Source organism: Cylas formicarius, unplaced genomic scaffold, assembly GCF_029955315.1.
Source record: "Cylas formicarius isolate icCylForm1 unplaced genomic scaffold, icCylForm1.1 PGA_scaffold_4__25_contigs__length_36172078, whole genome shotgun sequence".
NCBI classification, from domain to species: Eukaryota; Metazoa; Arthropoda; class Insecta; order Coleoptera; family Brentidae; genus Cylas; species Cylas formicarius.
In genome coordinates, this window is record NW_026844334.1 from 1,207,737 (window position 1) to 1,229,129 (window position 21,393).

Genomic DNA, 21,393 nt, shown 5'->3' on the forward strand with positions numbered 1-21,393 from the left:
GGTAAAAATACGTTCATCAAAAAGTATTAATAATTATTGTTGTCTTGTCCCAACGAAGCTCTTCTGGCAAGCCATACTATACCATACCATACAAGTGATAAGTAAGGTTGTGGGAGATGTGGTTTTGGGTCTTGAGACTGGAAATCCGGTGGGGTTGAAAATGTGTGTTAGGGCAAGTCTAGACAAGTCAGCACATGTGCAATAAACATCCAACAATTAGCGTGTTCTTTAGTATTACTTTGTGCGTTGTGTAGTGAACGTTACAGTTCGTAATAGGTATTTGATGCAAAAGGAATTGGAGGCGGCTATGGAGGAGATCGTGATAAATGATTACAATAATAATGAAACCCGTATGTATTATTTGGATTTGCGTATTCTTCTGTATTGTAGCATTCCATTCCTTGTAAATTTATGCTAAAAATAATATTTTCTTTTGTATATTTATGTATGTATTTATGCTTACGTGCAACAAAATAAACAATTTCGGAGCAAAAGAGAATTTTTTATTTTTTTTTATGCATGGGATAATACGGGCGAAACTGTACTGGTGTCCGAATATGAAACGGTCTTTATCTATGCGAAAGCCTTGTATGCGCTAGGAAACTTGAACGTGGTTGCAACATACTAGGAAGGTATTTGTTGAAATAATACCCAACCCGACGCCGAATGGAGATGTTGAAGCAGCCGCGGTTTCCCAGCCTATTAACATACGCTTAAGTTTGAACCGTACGGCCAGTTAAAAAGCGCGTCACACAAAATTTGATTGCGTAACATCTTAGAAACCGACAACGATGCGACAATATTAAACCAAGACCAAGAAGGATATCCCCATCAAGGCTATGTCCATTTCCATCTTGGTCTTTGTCTTCCTTGGTTCATCTAAGAGGTCTTTTAGTTCATTGTTTGTTCTTCTTGCTCATTCTTCACGCACTTTCCTTCAACCACCAATCTTCCGAAGTAGCAATGGAGCTCTGTATACTTTCACCTCGGCTTTTCGGGATACTTATACTCTTCCACCTCAATGGTTTCCTTTTTTCTTCATCTAGTTTCCATCTCATCGCAGTATTCCTTTCTACGGCTTTATATTTTCCTGATTTTTCCAGATTACCATTTGTAAAGTAGAGGCTTAGATTGCTATCATTCTCCTTCTTGTTTTAATCCTTTAATCGCTTTCCTCAATCTCTTTTAGAGTCTAGTAGTAAGTTCGCATTTTTCTTCTTAGCAACACCTTTCATACCTGTTTCATACTTTAAAATCCTCTGCATGGGTTTTCTTCGTCGAACTTCAAATATCTCGCGCCCTATATAATTGACGAAACCTGAAACTCTCTCACGACACGGTTTACGATACTGTTCAAATAAAATTATCCCATTTTAAACGGTTTTTCATTTATCGCCAATAATTTAGGCATAAAAACGGAAATTTTTAGGATATTTTAGATTTTTTCCCATAAACGACACACCCTGTATATGACACAATCATTGTTCGAAGTAGAGGTTATAGCTCTGGACTTTCAACGCGTCCTGGTTCAAGAATTTTTTGAAAATAGTGAATGGTTTTCGGGCCAGAACCGTATCTTCTGCTTCTTCTGGTTTCATAATTTTTCTGGTCTCGTAAACAGTTTTTGAAAAATGATGTTTTTTGTAGACCCCTACACGCGCTATTTTTAATTTTTTTAGAATACTTCCCCACCTCCCAGTCCCCTATTTTCAATAGGTTCCGTTAAGAGGCAAAGTGGCATATATGTGCCACATATGAAGTTGATTGCTTCAAATTGAGGACCCTAATCGTGTTTCATAGCAAGATCCAAAAGACAGTCGAAAATCGCGAAAAAAAGATTGATACCGGCGTCGGATCAGGGCCATTTCTTACAAACTTATGTGCCTCGTGGAGGGTTAAAAAGGAGGAAAATTTCAATTTTACAACTCCAAAGGTTCGAAAGTTATTCAGGGAAAACCAAAAGACGAGAACGGAGAACGGAGAACGGACAGACAAAAAAAATTTATTCGACCGTGATCATTTCTGTAGCAGCGGCGATCCCCTAGGACTTACCGTTACCAAGATATAAAATTTTTATACGAGCGCAGGTACTTTCGAAAAATTCATCAATAAATAAAAATAAATAATAAATATCGCAAAAAAAAACAATAGGAATAATAATATTTTTATTACTTACAAATCTTCTTGCTGACTCGTCCTCTTGACCTCTTCAGAGAACTCAACTGAAGCTGGTCTGAATTCTACTCTGCGTCTGCTTGGGAATCATCATTTTCATGTTCCTATTATCAGGCACATAGTTGAAAGTAAACCAGTTGCAGTTAAGCTCTGAAGAAGCCAACAGGATGATTGGCGAAACGTCTGCAAGAAGACTTTCAAATAGTATTGTCCGGTTGACTTTTGAACGGAATAACTCAACACCCAAGTAATTCTACTCCAAATTCTTGAACCAAGAAGTTCTTCCTCTCTTTGGTTGTCTCAGATATGTTTATTTTTTAACTCATTCGTTATGAGGACAGAGAGAGAAACTAGTAACAAATCACAAAAGCGTTTGTATTCTTGCATCTACCAAACAAGTCATAAAACAAGAAGATGAAGAAAGAGAATAATGTAGTCCGAAAACAACTGTCTGTCCACTGTTTTGACATCAGCTCATCTACATGATCTTCAGTTGCGGAGAAATTATGACAATTCAAGGGAATTTTTGAACCTATTCAATAAAAAATGCTCATAAGATTCTTGCTGCTTTTTTGAAGTTGAGTTTTCTGTACTAGAAACGACATTCGGATTGCTCAAGGATTTCTCGTTGAAGTGTCTATTTGTTTTGGCTGTTGGTTTCATTGGATTCATGGCGATAACGTTCACTTCAAAATTGGAATTGGATGACGAAATGGAGATCCTGACTTTAACGAGTCAAAACAAGAACACTGGAATCTATTATCTATTGAAAATTATATTTTAGATGGTTCTTCCCTCAAGTTAAAGGTGATATTTGGAAGACTTGGGGTACAACATATAGGGACTTTGATGGGCCGCCTACTAAGGCTTGGTCTTGACTCCATCAGGACAATTCTCAAGTCTTATATGGTTTATTTAGTTGGTATGGTATGGTTTATCCAACAAGGTTTGAATTTGTAGCCATTTCTTGGTCGACTAAATTTGTTTTCACACTTCTTTTGATTTTTACCTCCACAGGGATCGACGGGGGATGATATGATGCCCCAAACCCTCCTCACAGAGGCATCCTTTGGGAACCCAATAAGTCCATCAGCACTCACCGCGAAGCTGGCCAAATTGACTGCGTTCCAGGTGCATAAATAGTGAAAAAAGAAGAACAATAATTAATAATAATCGCCGCCCCATCCCCGGACAGTGGCGTAGTCGGAGAACGATAACGGTGGTAATAAATTTGGCTCGACGAATTCTCTCGTCTCGGGTTTCGAGCGAACAAATTATGATGTTGTCGCCTCGAGGAGAGATTTCGCGCGAACGAGAGTAATGGAATATATTATGAGGGAACGCGACGGAGGGATTTCTCGGCGGGGGATGTTTTGCATTTTCGCCCGCGAGAGGGCGCTGTCTGAATGAAGTCGGTGCATAGACAAAAGTTGCAAATACTGTGCTGCCAATGCGATTTCTCCCACAAGCTTTTACCTAATTATACAGGGCGTTTTCTAATTGCGTGTCCATAATTAAGAGGTTATTTTTGGGTAATGCATTGTCCGATTGAGCCATTCGTTAAGGAAATGAGGTAATTTTGAATTTGAAATATTACAGTGGACCAGTTTGTTACTTATCTTAATTAAAAAGCATATTCTTCTGGACATGTTGGGTAAGTAAGCACGGAAATATTGTAAGGGAACTCCCAAAAACCATATACAACAAAAATAATTTAATTACTATCTCGCAATCTAGAAAGAATCTGACGTTGTCCCAGAGATTCACCCTGGCCATTAAAGGGCCACTTAGGATTGCTTTGAAATGATGTCCAGAAATTCAACTGTTAAGTTTATGAACCTGTTGTAAAATTGGTGCTCGGTATACTTTGTAATAACTGGCTTGCTTTGTATTAGAAATTAATTTGTCTAACTTTAGTTTTGGTCTAAGAAACATTTTATGAATGATAGACAACAGTTAGATTCTTCGAGAAACGCATTAATGAACATAAAAGAGCGTTTAAAAATAATAGTCCAGATTCCAAATATGCTGCACTCTTAAACACAGAAAAACACATTTTCGACTACAATTTTGAATTACAGCCGCAAAAAGTAGAAAATTAAATTTATTGGAAACCACGGAGACTAACAAAATGAGACATTCAAATGTATTACTTAACGATCAATTAGATTTAAATACCTCCCCATTATTAAACTTAAATTCTCACAACAGGTTTTGTTGTCATTTTCCGGTATATACAGTAGCAGGTATGGTCTGTTCATAGATATATGGGATTATCCAAGGGTGCTCATTTATGCATTAATGCGACAAGATTATTACCTAAAGTTTCGGAATTTTAATTCAGGTAAAATTGTGATCCGTAATAGAAAATAATTTTATACCTACCTGTGTTTAATATTCTTTGGTTTGGTATACTACTTAGTTTAAGGTTATTAGTAATCATTCTTATTTCGTGTGTAATACAGCGTGTGTTGAATCGTGTGAGGATTATGCAAAATATGTGCGAGTCTAGTGTATCTCAGGAGATGCTCCCGCCCAAATGTAGAAAACACTATTCTATTGAGACTCAGGAAGTTATAAACAATGTTTATTTGACTCTTATTGAACGTGGTGCCAGCAAGCAAGCATCTTTAGAAGAAACGGCCACATTGACGAAAATTCCAACATCAACTGTATGGAAAATTGCGAATAATCCCATTTCAGAGAGGAAAAAACGAATCGATGCTGATATTTTCTCGAGTGTAGATACGGCGTAAAATTTATGAGTTATTCGAGGAACAAAGCGTGCCTACATTAGATATCTTAATTAGGAGGCTTGAAAAAAATGAAAAACACATGGGTTTTAGATTTAAAAAAATTGACTAAAGGCAAGTTTTAATGGAATCTTTTAGAATTAGGAAATGGCGACTGGGATTTACAGAGAACAACAAAGGCCAATAATTTACTTGGATGAAACCTGGTTCGACACTTATGATACCCCGGAAAAGGATTGGGTTGACTCAACTGATAAGTGTAAAACAAACGCGCCACCAAAAAGAGGTGAAAGAATAACTATTTTGCATGCTGACTCTAAAGATGGTTGGATTCTAAATTGACTTTATCTGTCTGCGTAAAATATTAAAAGTTCTTCTCTGGATTACCATGAAGGCACCACCGCTGATTTATTTAAAAGTTGGTTCAAAAACAAATTAGTTACAAAACTTTTCTCGTAATAGCGTAATTGTAATGGACAATGCAAGTTATGACAGTAGACAGTTGACTAAAACCCCTTCCTCATGTGACACAAAAGCAACAATCCAAAACTACATGTATAATAACGACATTTATTTTCACGAAGATTATACCAAAAAGCAATTAATTGAGGTTCTATAAAGCTTGCACCTACAAAAGGAATACGTCTCTGATAATTGTGCAAAAAATCTAGGGCATACAGTCTTAAGGCTACCACTGTATATTTAATCCTATTGAACATGTTTGGCACCAGCTGAAATCTGCCATTAGTCGTAAGAATGCTTTTCCCCGTGTTAACTCCAATGTCCTCAAACTTATAGAAACCGAAGTTTTTAACATCCCTCCACAAAGTTGGGCAAATTCTGTTAAACATATAGAAAAAGCAGAACAATAGTATATCCATATTGCAAATAATATAGAACCAATAATAATTAGAACAGGCGATGATAGTGATAGTGATACTGAAACATTATGTGAATAATTTTAAGTAATTTAAGTAGGTAATAAAAATAATTTGTAATTTTACTTTATATTTAAGCATAAACACATAAATAAATAAATAAATATTATTTAGTATCTTTGATAACAAAACCCCAAATAATTAAATTCTAAGCATCGTACGGACCTATTCGTATCAGTTAATCACTTTCTTATATCTATGAACAGACTTTAGTTTGTAAATATTAAATTTGAGAAGGAATGCGAAATATGAAAATATAGGTATAATTTCTTGAACTTTTAGTTCTTATTTATTTTATTAAGATAGGTAACTAATTGCAAATGTACATGCACATGTACGTTTTCCCGCCTCCGACCTCAATGTCGCGCGCGAGGTCGCAGGTACGGGCGGTTCGCCTTGCAGATATCCGCGATGGTCCAGATCCGGACTTCGATTCCCGCGACCTTGACTCGGTTTACGCGCGCCAAGGTCGGGGAACCTTTTAAAGACTTTCCTCCTCGCTTCGTACGCGACGTAGGCACACGTTACTTACCGTTTCTCTTCTCTCATAGTCGGGGGTCACGACGGTCTCGTATAAAATTTACAACGGAGACGGTTACCGCTTACTAACGGGTATTTCGCCTGTCTTTGGATTACAGTTCGTTTGTTTGGTGTTTTGTTGAGTTTCTCGCTATTTGCAAAGCTTCGATCGTCTGGCGAGGCAAGGTTCGCGGTTCGGTGTATCCAAACTGCCCTTTGAGTTACCAATTCGGAGTCTCTGCTTTGTAATTTCGTCCCTGGGCCGTCCGAATAGAGAATTTAAGGTAAACGCGTACATCTTACATCAATAAGGGTCGATTTTGGCGCATTTATACGTGTCATATGTTTTCCTTATCAACCCAAAGGAATTTCGTACATTTATTTTTGTAAATATCTGCCGATATTTGCAGCTGCTGTTTCACCACAAGCTCAAGAACCTTCTCATAAAAGGATCGGTAATTATTGGCCTAAATTGTTGATATAGATTGGTATTGGGAACCTTTTGTACAATTTTTTTATAATAATCAATAACATTTACTTTATTTAGAATAAAAACAACCATTTCTATATATATTTTGAATTATACCCGTTGAATACAGACATTAACAATGAACAGAAACATAAAGACAAGCGAACATTTCTGAATTTGTTTTTTTTAAATATGTATTATTAATTGATTATTAGCTATTTCTAAATTAAAAATTGTCATATTCGAAAATATTCAAAATTTGTATAATACGTACAATACAATCTATCAGAAAAAACCATAAAATTCCTTTAGTTCTCTTAGTGGAATTGGTATTTAAGAAAACTAAGGCATCGGTAACTAACAGAAGCCCAGAGACAAGGGAACTTTGCGTTTTCTGAAAAATTTGAGACATTTCTGATTTTTTGCTTGTTAAAAAATAAGTGTCATTAAATAATTGTTAACTATTTTTTATAATAATCATAATAATAAATATTTATTTAAAATAAAAACTACCACAAAAAACCACAAAGTGCGTGTACTTTCCTTTTTCTTTGGATTGTACCCATTGAAATTAAAGTTATTGTTAGAATAGTAACATTAATTTATCAGGTATTAAAGAAAGCTTAGACATCAACAATGAACGGAAGCATAAAGACAAGTGAACATTGCTTTTTCACTAAAACGTATATTTTTAAAAAATAAAAACTACAAGAAAAAAAACATAAGATAAAGACAAGCAAAATTTGCATTTTCAGAAAAAATTGACATATTTCAAATTTTTTTATTGGTAAAACCTGAGTCTTAAATGATTATTAGATATTTCTAATAAATTAAACATTGCCCTCTTGGAAAATATTAAAAAATAATATGACAATCATAATAATATTTATTTAATTAGAATAAAAGCTACCACTAAAAACCATAAATTTTATAATGTAAATTTATATATAAATTCCTCACTTAGCAACAAGACGTTAAAGATATTTGGTTGACATTCAAAGAACACTTTTAGTAACTCGATACCAGTATAGCATTTTATTCGTAAATTACGTTTGTCGTATTTTTTTTTATTTGCACTTACTATGTACTAACTTTTTTAACACTTTCTTTTGGTAAATATCAATTTAAAATTGATATCAATTATAGTAACATTAATTTCGCATTCATTTAAAGAAGTTTCAACTTCAACAACAATGTATCTGCTTTTTTCAGAAGAATTTGACACATTTCATTTTTTTTCTTTTTGTAAAAAAACAAGTTTTACTAAATGACTATTACTATAAGTCAAAAATAGTCTTATTAACCAATTTTTAAAAATTTTCGCAATAATTATAATATTTTTTTTAATGAGAAAAAAAACTGCCAGAAAAAAACCATAAAATTTATTTTATAAATTGTTGTTTATGATTCAGTACAGTGTAGAATTGTATTCATATTTTTCGTTTGTCCTGTTTTCTTGTTCTATTTGAACTGCACTGTATAAAAAGAATCAAATTTGTTTCATTTATATGTGTAATTTGTTTTCTTTATATACACCGCACTTTTTATGGTTAATATCTACTGAAAATAAAATAATTGTCAATAACACTAATACTAATAATTGACTACTTCAAAATTAAAAATTGTCTAAAATTGAACTGAGGTGGCTTTTACTTGATGAAAATCCATTTAACAAAATAAATAAGTACTGAAAGTTCAAACTTTCACGAAATAATATATATTCACATGACAATTGTTTTGACAGCACCGTGTCTTTATCAAATGTTTATCAATATAACAATATTTATAATTTCGTGAAAATCTCAACTTTCAGTTCTAATTTATTTTGAAATAAATATTTTAAAAAAAAAATTAATAATCTTTTAATAAAATCAACTTGGAAAAAACAGAAATTATATTATTAATATATGCATATAAAATACACACTTGGTAAGAAAACGCGAATGAAATTCAATGAACATGCAAATAAAATGATTAATGACTCAGTATAGTATAGCATTTTATATATTTTTACTTTATTTTGTACCGTGATCTGTACAAAGGGTCAGTTTTGTTTCATTCATATTTCTGTATAAACCCTCAAGTCTATATTTTTTTGGTAAATATCTACTGAAAATAAAGTTGCATTTATCCATAATGATAATATTATTAATTTTTAATTTAACTAATTAGTTAATAATTAATATTATTATATATTAATATTATAATATTAATAAATTAATTTTAACTATTCCTAAATAAAAAATTGTCTTATTTCAAAATCACCAAAATTTAAAAACTATAATAATAATAAATAATAATAGTGATTATTTTGGTTCGTAAAAATTAGTAGAAAATACCTATTTTCGGGTAATTTCTTTTGTGGTGACAGACAACTTGAAAATGCCCGGGAAAGGCCGGGAGCCATACTCGAAAACCGGAAAATTCGTTTACCTACCCCGCCGAAAAAAAAACAACGTTCGATTCGCGCGCAAAATAAAATTATTACGTAGACATTTCCATTCCAATTTCGGTTTAATATCGAATAATATCTAAAAACCCCCCCGGGGCAAATTGCAATTTCCCTTCGTACGACCGCGTATATGTGCGTGTGTGCTTGCGTGGATTCGAAATTATACCAATTACACCAGTCTTTTGTCTGTGCCAGGGGGTGACCATAGTAAACGGAGCGATTTGGATTTGGACGCGATTTATATAATGGAATAGAATAGAATAGGATAGCGTTTATTGACCTTTTATATGCATAGCAGTACCTGAAAGTCACACAACAAGTTTAAAAATAAAACATGCAGCAACACGACAGACAACACGTATCTATTTTTTATATAAAATTATATTATATATAAAAAACAAATCCAGACAACAGTAAACTCTATTTATCCGAAACCTAATACAGAACACGAACAATTTAAAACAATTACATACATAGGAGGATTTATTAAGTCAGTTGAAAATACGCATGGGCGTTGAAAATAACCAAACTTAAGAATTTGAACTACAAAGAGAATTGACAGGTAGGCGGGCAGTAGCAATTACTTTGGTTCGGAATGTATAACAGGGTTCATATTCTTAAAGGTGGATTAGGCAACTGTTTATACACGTCTACCTATGACTTATGTTCCTTGGTTATCTTTGGTCTGTGTTTTCACACGTACAGGAATCCGTGAAAAACATATATTGGTTTCTGTGAAAACTCGCAAAATTAAGAATATTAGATACAAAAATTAATTTGCATGTAGACGGACGTTAAAACAGTAAAATATGGTTGGCAATCGCTTTGTTTAGGCGTATAAACAAGGTTTAGATCGTTAGCTAGATTAAGCAACTAGTTATACATGACTTACGTTCCCTGGTAACCAATTTGCTTGCCTCCTGCTTTGTTTTTACTCTGTAATTCGGAGCTTATTGCTTCTGCTTGGCGAAAACTGACTAATTGATTTCACTATATATGAAAAAAAAATGTGATCGGCTCATTATTATTGTGCTATTGAGATTCAGGAACAATCCTTGAAAAGGACGACCATCCAGAGTAAAAGTGGCCACTTACAGCTAAGAAGAAGAAGAATGATCTTTGGTGAGTTTTGGTTTACGATTTGGTAGAAGATCGTTAAAAAACTGACATTGACGTTTGCGAAAACAAACCTGAATTAGGAATTTTATATATAAAAAATAATCAATACATAGCAAAAATGGAGTTTAGATTCATAAAGGTAGATTGCTGAGATTGTTGTCCTGTTTATGCACGTATTTGGCTGATTTATGTTCATTGATGATCTTTGGTGTACGATTTCGTACATTTATGGAAAAAGTTCGTCAAAAGCTACCAAAATTAAAAGGTCTAGATACAAAAATAATTAGCAAATAGACGGACTGCCTATGTATGACTTGCGTTTCTGTGAAAACTCCAAAAATTAAGAATTTTTTCGGAGTGTAAACAATTTTCAGATCGTTATAGCTAGACGTTCCTTGATCCCGTCTAGTATTTGCTTGATTTTTGTCTTATTATCCTTATGTAATGTGGCAAAGGATGAGCGTCCACAGTAGAATTGGCCACTAACAGTAAAGAAGAAGAATGTTCCTTGGTTGGTTTTACAAAATAAATAAGAACTAAAAATATGTGTTCTTCTGTGTTTAAGTGTGTAGCATAATTAGAATCTAGGCTATTGTTTTTAAACGCTCTTTTATGTTCGTTAATGCGTTTTTTGAAGGATTTACCTATTTGTCCAATATAAATATTAGGACAAGATCCGCATTTCCACCTGTAGACACCTGATTTTTGAGATTTTGGAAATTTCGTTCTGTTGTTTTTAAGAAAATTTCCTATTGTGTTGTTAGTTCTGGAAGCTATTTTTAAACCACATTTTGACAAATGTTTTGAAACTTTTTCACTGGGTTCTCCTATGTATGTAATTGTTTTAAATTGTTCGTGTTCTGTATTAGGTTTCGGATCAATAGAGTTTACTGTTGTCTGGATTTGTTTTTTATTTATAATTTTATCTATAATGGACGGATTGTAGCCGTTTTTCTGTGCAATTTGTTTAATAATATTAAGTTCCTTGTTGTAATTTTCTATTGAGAGTGGCGTATTAAGAAGTCTGTTTATAAAAGAGTGAAATGCAGCCATTTTGTGTTTATAAGGGTGATTTGAGCAGTTGTGTATGACTGTCCGTGTGTGAAGGTTTATACACACAAAATGGCTGCACTTTACTCTTTTATACAAAGACTTCTTAATACGCCACTCTCAACAGAAAATTACAACAAAGAACTTAATATCATTAACCAAATTGCACTGAACAACGGCTAGAATCCGACCATTATCGATAAAATTATAAATAAAAAACAAATCCAAACAACAGTAAACTGTATTTATACGAAAGCTAATACAGAACACGAACAACTTAAAACAATTACATACATAGGCGAACAAAGTGAACAAGTTTCAAAACATTTGTCAAAATGTGGTTTACAAGTAGCTTTTAGAACTAACAACACAATAGGAAAATATTTAACAAACAATAAAACGAAAGGTCCAAAATCTCAAAAATCAGGTGTCTACAGGTTGAAATGCGCATTTTGTCCTAAAATTAATATTCCACAAACAGGTAGATCCTTCAAGAAACTCATTAACGAACATAAAAGAGTGTTTAAAACAATAGTCTAGATTCTAATTATGCTACACATTTAAACACAGAAAAACAAATATATATTAGTATGGCCAATTTTAACAGAGCAACAATTTTATACTGATCGCTGGATTGGGCGCGCTGGACCATATTTTTGGCCACCTGATTTAAATCTCATAGATTTCTTTCTCTGGGGACACTTAAAAACATTAGGATACACAAAACCAGTCCAAAAGAATCGGATAGAAGATTCATGTACGCCCTGGTATTTTAGAAAGGGCTCGCCAGTCCCTACCTAATAAGGCGTACTAACCAAAACTGTTCTTCATGTTTAAAATCGACAACTGCTCAGAGCTCGTCAAAATTTTTAATGGACACCTGCGTCGGAAACACCACTCGTCCCTCATCGCCCTTCTTGCCTTTTTTTCTCCCTTTCAACGATGCTTTCCGCCCGCAATATCCAGGCAATGAAAACGACACGAGACGGGGTGAGACGTTGCGCCTCAAAGGCCCTTCATTTTATTATCAAAACACTCTTCGACGAGGCATCATTTTTCACCACTTCGCGGCGGCTGGAACGATTTAAACGCGAGTCATTTTACCCCTGGCATGGGATATCGAGTCGTTTCCTCGAAACCGCCCCCTTTGTGTAGGACTGACGGTAACGACGACATGCGTCGGCCGTTTCATTTCCTTCCCTAAAGGCCGTTTATTCAATTCCCCGGCCATCACGGCTTTATCTATACGCCAAGATGGTGACGCACGGGTTCGAGCAAGACTGACATTTATTCCTTTAAAAATATATACTAAAAAATAGTGAAAAGTTGGCCCTTTTTCGGTTTTCTACGTACCGGGTGGCCAATACAAAGGGCATTAACTCGAGCTTGGGGTGAAAACGCCGGAAATTAGTTAGATGGCGACCTCGGTAAGAAGGTTATGATAAGATAGCCTTGCACTCGAAAATGGTATGGTATGTTCATAGATATAAGAAAGTGACCAATTGCTTTTCAGTGGGATTATCCAAGGGTTGTTATTAACATATAATGCAACAAGATTCGGAATTTAAATCCAGGTAAAATTATGGTCCCTAATAGAAAATAATTTTATACCTACCTGTGTTTAATATTCTTTAATCATTCTTATTTCGTGTGTAATACAGCGAGTGTTGAATCGTGTGCGAACTATGCAAAATATGTGCGAGTCTAGTGTTTCTCAAATGTAGAAAACACTATTCTATTGAGACCAAGGTAGTTATAAACAATGTTTATTTGACTCTCATTGAACGTGGTGCCAGCAAGCAAGCATCTTTGACGAAAATTCCAACATCAACTGTATGGAAAATTGTGCATAATCCCATTTCAGCGAGGAAAAAAAGAAGCGAGGCTGACATTTTCTCGAGTGTAGATGAAAGTGATCAAGACTACGGGGTAAAATTTACCGGTTATACGAGGAACAAAGCGTGCCTACATTGGATATCTTAATTAGGAGGCTTGAAAAAGATGAAACCGGTGTTAAATGTGGCAGAACTACCTTATGGAAGTTTATTCAACACATAAGTTTTAAATTTTAGTTTTTTAGTTAGAAGTTTTAATGGAATCTTTAGAATTCGGAAATGGCGACTGGAATATCTAGAAAAAATTAGAATTTACAGAGAACTACAAAGGCCAATTATTTACTTGGATGAAACCTGGTTAGACACTTATGATACCCCGGAAAAGTGTTGGTTTGACTCAACTGATGAGTGTAAAACAAACGCGCCATCAAAAAGAGGTAAAAGAATAACTATTTTGCATGCTGGCTCTAAAGATAGACTTTACACATATTCTAAATTACGGACAGTGCTTATATACAGGGTGTTATCTAATTGAATATTACTAACGAAGGGCGCTATTTGTGGGTCCATTTTAAAATGAACACTTCATATAAACGTGCATCCTAAGCGTCTTAACTTTTGACATGCAGAGTGGTGAAGTTTTCAAAAAGCAAATATATTTTAAGATATTTGAATGAAATTTGGCACGCATGTACTTGTGCAACAAGAGGCATTATTTAGTGTGCACCAATTTTATTTGAATACACCAGTGGCGAACGTACGGAATTTCACCCGTTTGTTTTGGAGGCGCTGGTGGTACAATCTCCAACCATTTTTGAAGAAATTTAATTTCTTGATTTTTTTCAGTATGAGAGCATGGCTCGCATTTTACTCTGTACCTGCTGACAGATGACTGACTCCCATATTGGTGACAGGTAAAACCCGATGAAAAAACTTTACACTTTCTTCTTGACGAACTCATATTTTAAAAGACAAAACAAATTATATATACAGTAATTGAAACGAAATATTAACTCATCAGAACTTATTTAGATTCACGTGTAGGTACTTCGTATTGTCGAATAACTGAGATCTCAGCTGTTCTGCGGAACAAAGGGCGGGTATCGCTAAGAGTAGAGATCACTTGATGTTTGTATGTGCAGAAGCCTAATCGTGACTGATAAAATCGATTTTTTTGAATAAAAAGCTGATTATTGTTCAAATTATAAGATTTGTGAAATTTATAAAAATAAGAGCACATTCATATATATTCTGTGAAAATTTTTATGTTTTCAAGTGTCAAAAAAAAAATCTTTATTTGTAGAGCTGTATTATTTTTAAAAACTTGACCACCCTGTACCTCAAAGGTTAAGACGTACGTTCGTATGAGATTTTTTTTTAATGGACTCAAGAATCCAATTAGAAAACACCCCGTATATAAGTTTTATTTGTAATTTCGAATATATGTTACCATTTTCCGGGCAAGGCTGCCGATATCTGAATCCAGCGAATTCGTTAGCTTTGAAATGATCCGACCGGGGCCGTCGGTCGAACTAAGCGAATTACGACTTACGGGAGTCTGAGGCGTCGGTAAACTCACCTTTATTTACGATCCCCTCGTCGTTTGCTTAATTAGTTTGTCACCAATTATCCGCGACCCGTCAAACGCGCGCTAACGAGCGCTTATAAAGTGCGCGATACCGGGTATTCCGAAAGTAATTCGCAAAAATCAGGTAAAATAGAGTTATACTCTGCGAGGAGAGAGTTACGAATCATTGTGGAACTGTAAAACAGTTTTCTATAATATAATATACATACTATAATAATATTATGATTATATAAGATTTCTGGGTCTGAGTCTAACATATTAAATTTCAGTTTCTCTTACATTTAAAACAAACATATTTAGATTTATTTAGATTTTAGATTTTTTGGCAATAAACGACACACTCTGTATCTGATACAATCATTGTTCGAAGTAGAGGTTATAGCCCTGGATTTTCCACGCGTCCTGGTTCAAGAATTTATAAAAAAATAGTAAATGGTCTCGAGAAAATAAGTTTTTTTCTGAAACCATGCAATGCGCCGTAATAATCAATGACGTCATCGCGTCTTGACAGCCCCCGAAATAACGGTTTCAATATAGATTTTTTCAAATATCCCGAGCAGAGTACGTGATAGACGAAAACCGCAAATACAAAAATTGTAGTAGTTGATTTGCGACTAATAATTTGCTCTGTAAAAGAACAATTTTCTGGGTCTTTTAGATTTTTGTCTATAATTTGAAAACCCTGTATTTAATCGAAAAAATGCCCGAAATGAATGTTATTGCACTGGATCTTTTGCGTCTGCGTCTGCGTCTGCGATTATGGAGGAAAACATTTTTCTGGAAGATAAAATTAATAAATAAATAAAATAAATGTGGACACGGACTTTTACTTCCCTGCTAAATTTGAATTTGATATCTGCAAAATTAGGACCCATTTTTCAGATTTTTTGAATTTTCGGCGCACCCTGTATATTTTTAAAAAATTGTCAAGAATTTAAGTTTACAGAGTCGTATCTTCTGCTTCTTCTGGTTCAAAAATTTTTTTGGTCTCGTAATAAGTTTTAGAAAAATGATGTTTTTTGTAGACCCTTGCACCCCATCCCCTCCATTTTCAATAGGTTCCGTCACGGGGCAACGCTGCATATATGTGCATTGTATGTTGAAAAGGAGGCAAATTTCAATTTTTCTAAAGTTATTCAGGAAAAACCAAAAGATGAGAGCGGAGAACGGAGAACGGACAGATAAAAAAATTTTTTTTTCGACGGTGATCATTTCTGTGCCAACGGCAATCCCATAGGACCTACCGTTACCGAGATCTAAAATGTTTATACGAGCGCAGATACTTTCGAAAAATTCTATTTTCGAAAGTAACAAGGACGTTTTGGCGTCGGTTTGACCAGTTGCAGTGTTTTGATTGGCGCCCGTAACTCTAATAATAGTTCTTTTTTTCTATGACAATCTTATTCGTCTCTCCTGTAAAGTGCCAATTGTAGTTGCCTAGTAGCGCCTCTTTAGTAGTCTCCACAAAGCCAGGTTATAATAATAACACTCCCGTTTGACTCCTGATACAACAAAGGCGGCTAACCGCCGCCATTTTTAATTCCGTTGCGACGCGTTCAAAGGGATACGGACGAAAGGTTGTAAAAATCATCTCCGACCCGTCGACTGGCTCGATTCCGTTATGCAAATGTCGTCGGTATTATCATAACGCAACGGAAGGCCTCGTTCTCACATTTCGTTTCCAATTGGCGGACGATTTCATTTACCCGACGTTGCCGGACTCCGACGCGGTCGGGCGGCGTTGCCGAACTTCGCCATTTTCCTCAAAATTGCGGATTCGGAAGTCGAATGAGTTTAAAATGACGTTAATTGAAAATACTGTTACTACGTCCGAAAAGTTGCTCTAGAAAAGTTCTAAACAATTAGAAATGGTAAAAAGTCCTGTTTAGTTTTTTGCTTATAATTCGTAACCGAATATTTCCTTTGAATTTTGAAAAAAAGATCCTTAAGAAACTGTACGCCCATTAAGGTGGGTCAAAATACGATATTTTTTTTTGGATCGGACACGCAAAATAGTTTTGTGATATATATAAATAATCATATCTTATCACCAATAGATCATTAACACAATTTTATTGATACAAAAATGGTCACTACACTTTTTTGATAAATTGAACTATTTCAAAGATAAATCGATTTAAAGAAAAACAACTTTGTGTTTTGAATTTTGTTATTGGCGAAAATTTTGAATTATTCATATAGGAAATTTAATGCTCTCTCGAACCGTTTTGAAGATACTTGCATTGGAATCCTAATGGGTACTTATATTCATAGTTTTTAATAAATATTTTCAATTTATTCGTGAAATTGGCAAGTTTTCGCAACATTCATAAAAATTTGAGTTTTTGATATGTTTTGTACCATTGGGGTATTACAAACCTTTAATTTATTTTAATTTTGTACATACAGGGTGTTTCATTCTTCGTGGGCGAGTCTCAACTTTCTTATTTTAAATGGAACACCTGCTATGCTACTTCATTTTTGAATTCTATACAAAATTCTAGACATATTTTGTGCATAATGTCCTATACCTAAGTCTGACCGTTCTTGACATTTTTAATTTTTATCTGCCAATTTCTTCATTCGGAAGCATTTATCGTTTCACTTGAGTAAGTTTTGTTGTAGTTTTGTTTTCTATTAACGGAATTCATGAGAAATTTTGATACATTTTAATACAGGGTACGCGAAAAATAAGATTAAAAATGAAATAAAAAAAATTGCCAAAAAACTTTTTTTTTTTAATGGAAACTATCCATTTTTATAATCTTGTCATATTAAGCATCAAAAATTAAGGCAATTTTATCTGATGAGTTGCAATTTCATTTTCGTCTAAAAATTTTACTTTATTTCATTTTATTTTTTAATCGACAACCGCGACTCGCGAGCGACAAGAGTTTGATCTTCGCGAGTCCATCTCCGGGGGGGGGAGGGAAAAGCTTTTTTCCGCGGTCCCGGGAAAGTTCTCATATTTTCGCGAATCGTGAGACTTTAAAAAACGCATTTCGTGTTTTAAGTGGAAAGTTGGGTAACGGGGGGCGGCGTAATTTTATAACTAGAGGCGGGTAGGCTTTTGTACGAGGCTCTCAGCGAAATGAAAGAATGCAAACAATAAGTTATCCGTCCTTTCCTGCTGTTAAAATTTTGTGTTTTCTCACTAAGGACGCGATTTTTGGGTGCGTTTTAAGAAAAAAACTGCATATGAACATTTTTCAAGTGCCTATAGTCCCTTATAACGAAAAAAAAGCAGTAGAACCAGAAGCGCAATTCAATTGTTTATTATATCAAAATGTAGCCGTTCTATATCTATCTCGAAATATGTCGCGGCCGACTTCTCCCCCCCCCCCACATTTTTTTCTAATCGCGTTGTTTTTTGTCCCTTTGCAGTCGACAATGAAGTGCTACGCTGTGGCTGTGACAGGCCTGCTTTTTTGGACATCCCTCGTCAACGCGGGACAACTTATCACCGGTTACAATCTGATCGGACCCCAACAGCTAATAGTCCCCTACGAGCCCCAAATCGTCCCCACGTTTCCCCATCACAGGTTTGTTTCAAGCAAGATAACGAACTAACGTCTAGGCATCCAGGCGAACTTGGCGTCTCTCTGTACCACACCAAAACAAAAACTAACCAAAAAAATAAAAGGAATATAAATTTTAAATCATTTATATTCACATTTATAGTCCAGCACGGGAATTTTTTAACATATCCGGGGTGCCTCAAAAAAGCGTGACGAATAAAACATATTTTTTTTTAATGGAACGTCCTTTTAAAAATTCGCATTTTGAATTAGATGCTGCAAGGTGTTCAAAATAAGCGAATGTATTTGGATCACTTTAAATTGAAAAATCTCGATTTTCTTAAACGTCATGAATGTCAAAAATAAGGGGAGCGATTTTTCGGGCCATTTTAAAAATAAATCTCCCTATGAGCATATGTCGCAAACGTCTTAACTTTTGAAATAGACTGTGGTGATTTTTTTTTAAATAATATATATTTTTTTAATACTAGTAATTTTATTTTATATATTTTAATGATTATTTTTTAAATACACCAGTGGCGGGAGTAAGGAAAATCTTACAAAAACCTACCATTTTTATTCTGTAATAATTGTAAAGGCAAGTATAAAATTGTACTGGAATAGTGAAAATGTATAAAATGTTATGGATAACAAAAATATTTTTAATCGTTGTTTAAATAAAGACATTTTTAACTCTAATGGCAGATTACTAAAAATACGAACACAGTGGGGAACATGCAGTCTGTGCATGCTGTCTTTTTTGCTGAGAATGTACGTCACCATCTACTTAAAATTCTATAAATTGTTAAAGACATATAATAACATTTCAAAAATGAAAAGTACTGGGCATATAAATCCCTACAAAAGTACTTTATCTCATGAGCAACTCTTCCATCGTTAAAATCTCACAGAGATTTATAAAAAGATGTTTTACACTGTTTAGAGTTAAATCAAAGTAATCACAATGAGACTTCCAATCTACCTCACAGCATAACTACTGGCGATAGTGTCAATGCGTAAGCAGATATTAAAATTATCACATAGTTTCTGATGGTTATTGCTTTTCTATTAGCACAAAATTTTTGTTGACCCGTATCACTTCCCTGGACTGTAGTGAGAGCACAGATTCAATTGCCAACCACTCAGGACCGGCTTGATATATCGCTTTTACAATAAATTATCTTCTAATATAAATGGCTGTTTTCACAGTACTGACTTTAAACCAGCGTAACTTGTCTACTTTTAAACATTTGTTTTGTGACTTTAACTGATTTATATATATTTTTACATATATTGTTTTTGTTATCCTTATATGTATTTTTTTTGTTTTGTTTTGAGATTTACTACGCATACATTTTGTATACCGTGGTTAAATAAATAAATCTAAACCAACGCCATTCGTTTGCAGGTCAGTACCGGCCCATCCGAGGGCGCTGCAGACGTCCCTGGAAGAGTCGGTGCTGCCGGAAGGTCTTTCTAAGTCTAACCACTTCTACGGTAACCCCTTGATCGCTGGCGCCCTGGCCAGGGAGTCGCTCAACTTCAACAAAGAAGCGGTTGTGTATGACAGGCCGTCGGAGAAGATCCCCAGGGATGAAATCGCGAAGCTGATCAACAACCTCCACAGGGTGCATCACGGAGTCCGCTAAGGTCGACGAGATGATCCCTAGTTCGGGAAAATAAAAAAGTCTGAGTTTTCGAATTGTCTCATCTTCTTTTCTTTCTCCTTTTTACGTTTATTTATATTAATTTGTCCTTTCCTCTCTATTCTTCTCCTCCTTCTTAATTTACCCGCAATCCTAACTTGAAAAGTTAGTCCTTTACACTTTTCCTCACTTCTTTCTTGTTTTCATTTCCGTCATTAATATCCCTACTTTTCCTATTCATTCTTGTTTACGGTTTTTTTTTCAATTTTTGTGTGTTTCCGTAGTGTAAAAATGTAAATAAAGTATTGTTATTATTAATATATGCATTTTGAATTTATTTTCATCTTCAGTGCGCAAAGGGATACTGAAAAATCCGCGTAAATATGCTTCTTCTTGTACTTAGTTTACCGACAGAGTTAACATGGAAATTTAGATATTTTAACGTTTCTTCGCTTCCTCCTTGTTTCTTTCATTTCATTCTTGATTGTTCTATATTTCTATGTTTTGGTGGCTTTTTTCATTTTGCCCAACTTTGTGGAGGGATGTTAAAAACCTCGGTTTCGATAAGTTTGAGGATATTACAGTTAACTCGACGAAAAACATTGTTACGACAAATGGCAGATTTCAGTTGATGCCAAACATGTTCAGTGGTAAGGTGGCCTTAAAACTGTATGCATAATTATCACAGACGTATTCCTTTTGTAGGTTCAAGCTTTGTAGAACCTCAATTAATTGCTTTTTGGTATAATCTTCGTGAAAATAAATATCGTTATTATACATGTAGTTTTGGATTGTTGCTTTTGTGTCACATGAGGAAGGGGTTTTAGTCAACTGTCTACTGTGATAACTTGCATTGTCCATTACAATGACGCTATTAGGAGGAATGTTTGGAACTTTAAAACAACTTTCAAATAAATCAGCGGTGGTGTCTTCATGATAATCCAGAGAAGAATCTTTATATTTTTCGCAGCCAGCATGCAAAATAGTTATTCTTTTACCTCTTTTTGATCAAGCTTGTCGGTCCCTCTGGGTCAGTACTGCACTGTGTTTCAGGCGGAAATTTTCGCTTTATTGATGGCGGCCAGAGAGGTGCTTCGGCTCAACTACGGAAGCAGGAGAGTCTTCTTCTGCTCGGATAGTAGGGCTGCACTCATGGCGCTGAAGTCAGTGCGTACGCGCTCCTTGTTGATAAATGAGTGCAAAGGGGTACTGAGGAGGGTGGCTGAGGAGAGAAAGGTCACGTTGGTCTGGGTCCCGGGTCACACCGGTGTCCGGGGCAATGAGGCAGCGGACGCCTTAGCCAGGGAGGGCTCCTCGCATAGGCATATAGG

At 34.8% G+C, this 21,393-nt stretch overlaps 3 protein-coding genes across 4 annotated transcripts in view; 1 reads left to right on the forward strand and 2 right to left on the reverse strand.

Annotated features, from left to right (window-relative positions):
- LOC132700488 (NADH dehydrogenase [ubiquinone] 1 beta subcomplex subunit 2, mitochondrial-like) overlaps positions 1–21,393 on the reverse strand; it is a 190,286-nt gene that overhangs the window by 151,557 nt on the left and 17,336 nt on the right. The window lies entirely within an intron of this gene.
- The window catches only part of LOC132700483 (suppressor of lurcher protein 1), a 202,204-nt gene that overhangs the window by 149,494 nt on the left and 31,317 nt on the right, over positions 1–21,393 (reverse strand). The window contains exon 2 of one of the 2 annotated variants that reach the window (XM_060667837.1): positions 2,177–2,358. The exons of the other annotated variant lie outside the window; for it this stretch is intronic. The gene's annotated coding sequence lies outside the window, so the exon portion shown is untranslated. The remainder of the gene's footprint in view (positions 1–2,176; positions 2,359–21,393) is intronic. 2 annotated transcript variants of the gene reach the window in all.
- On the forward strand, positions 6,269–20,544 carry LOC132700867 (uncharacterized). Its single transcript, XM_060668439.1, has 3 exons — positions 6,269–6,669; positions 18,283–18,440; positions 19,825–20,544. Exons 2-3 carry the CDS (start codon positions 18,289–18,291, stop codon positions 20,063–20,065), a joined length of 393 nt encoding a protein of 130 aa, XP_060524422.1. The 5' UTR covers positions 6,269–6,669; positions 18,283–18,288; the 3' UTR covers positions 20,066–20,544.

Coding starts and splice junctions, on each gene's coding strand:
- LOC132700867 (XM_060668439.1), top strand. CDS start 18,289: ATGAAGTGCTACGCTGTGGCTGTGACAGGCCTGCTTTTTTGGACATCC. Junction 18,441..19,824: donor CCCACGTTTCCCCATCACAG/GTTTGTTTCAAG, acceptor ATTCGTTTGCAG/GTCAGTACCGGCCCATCCGA.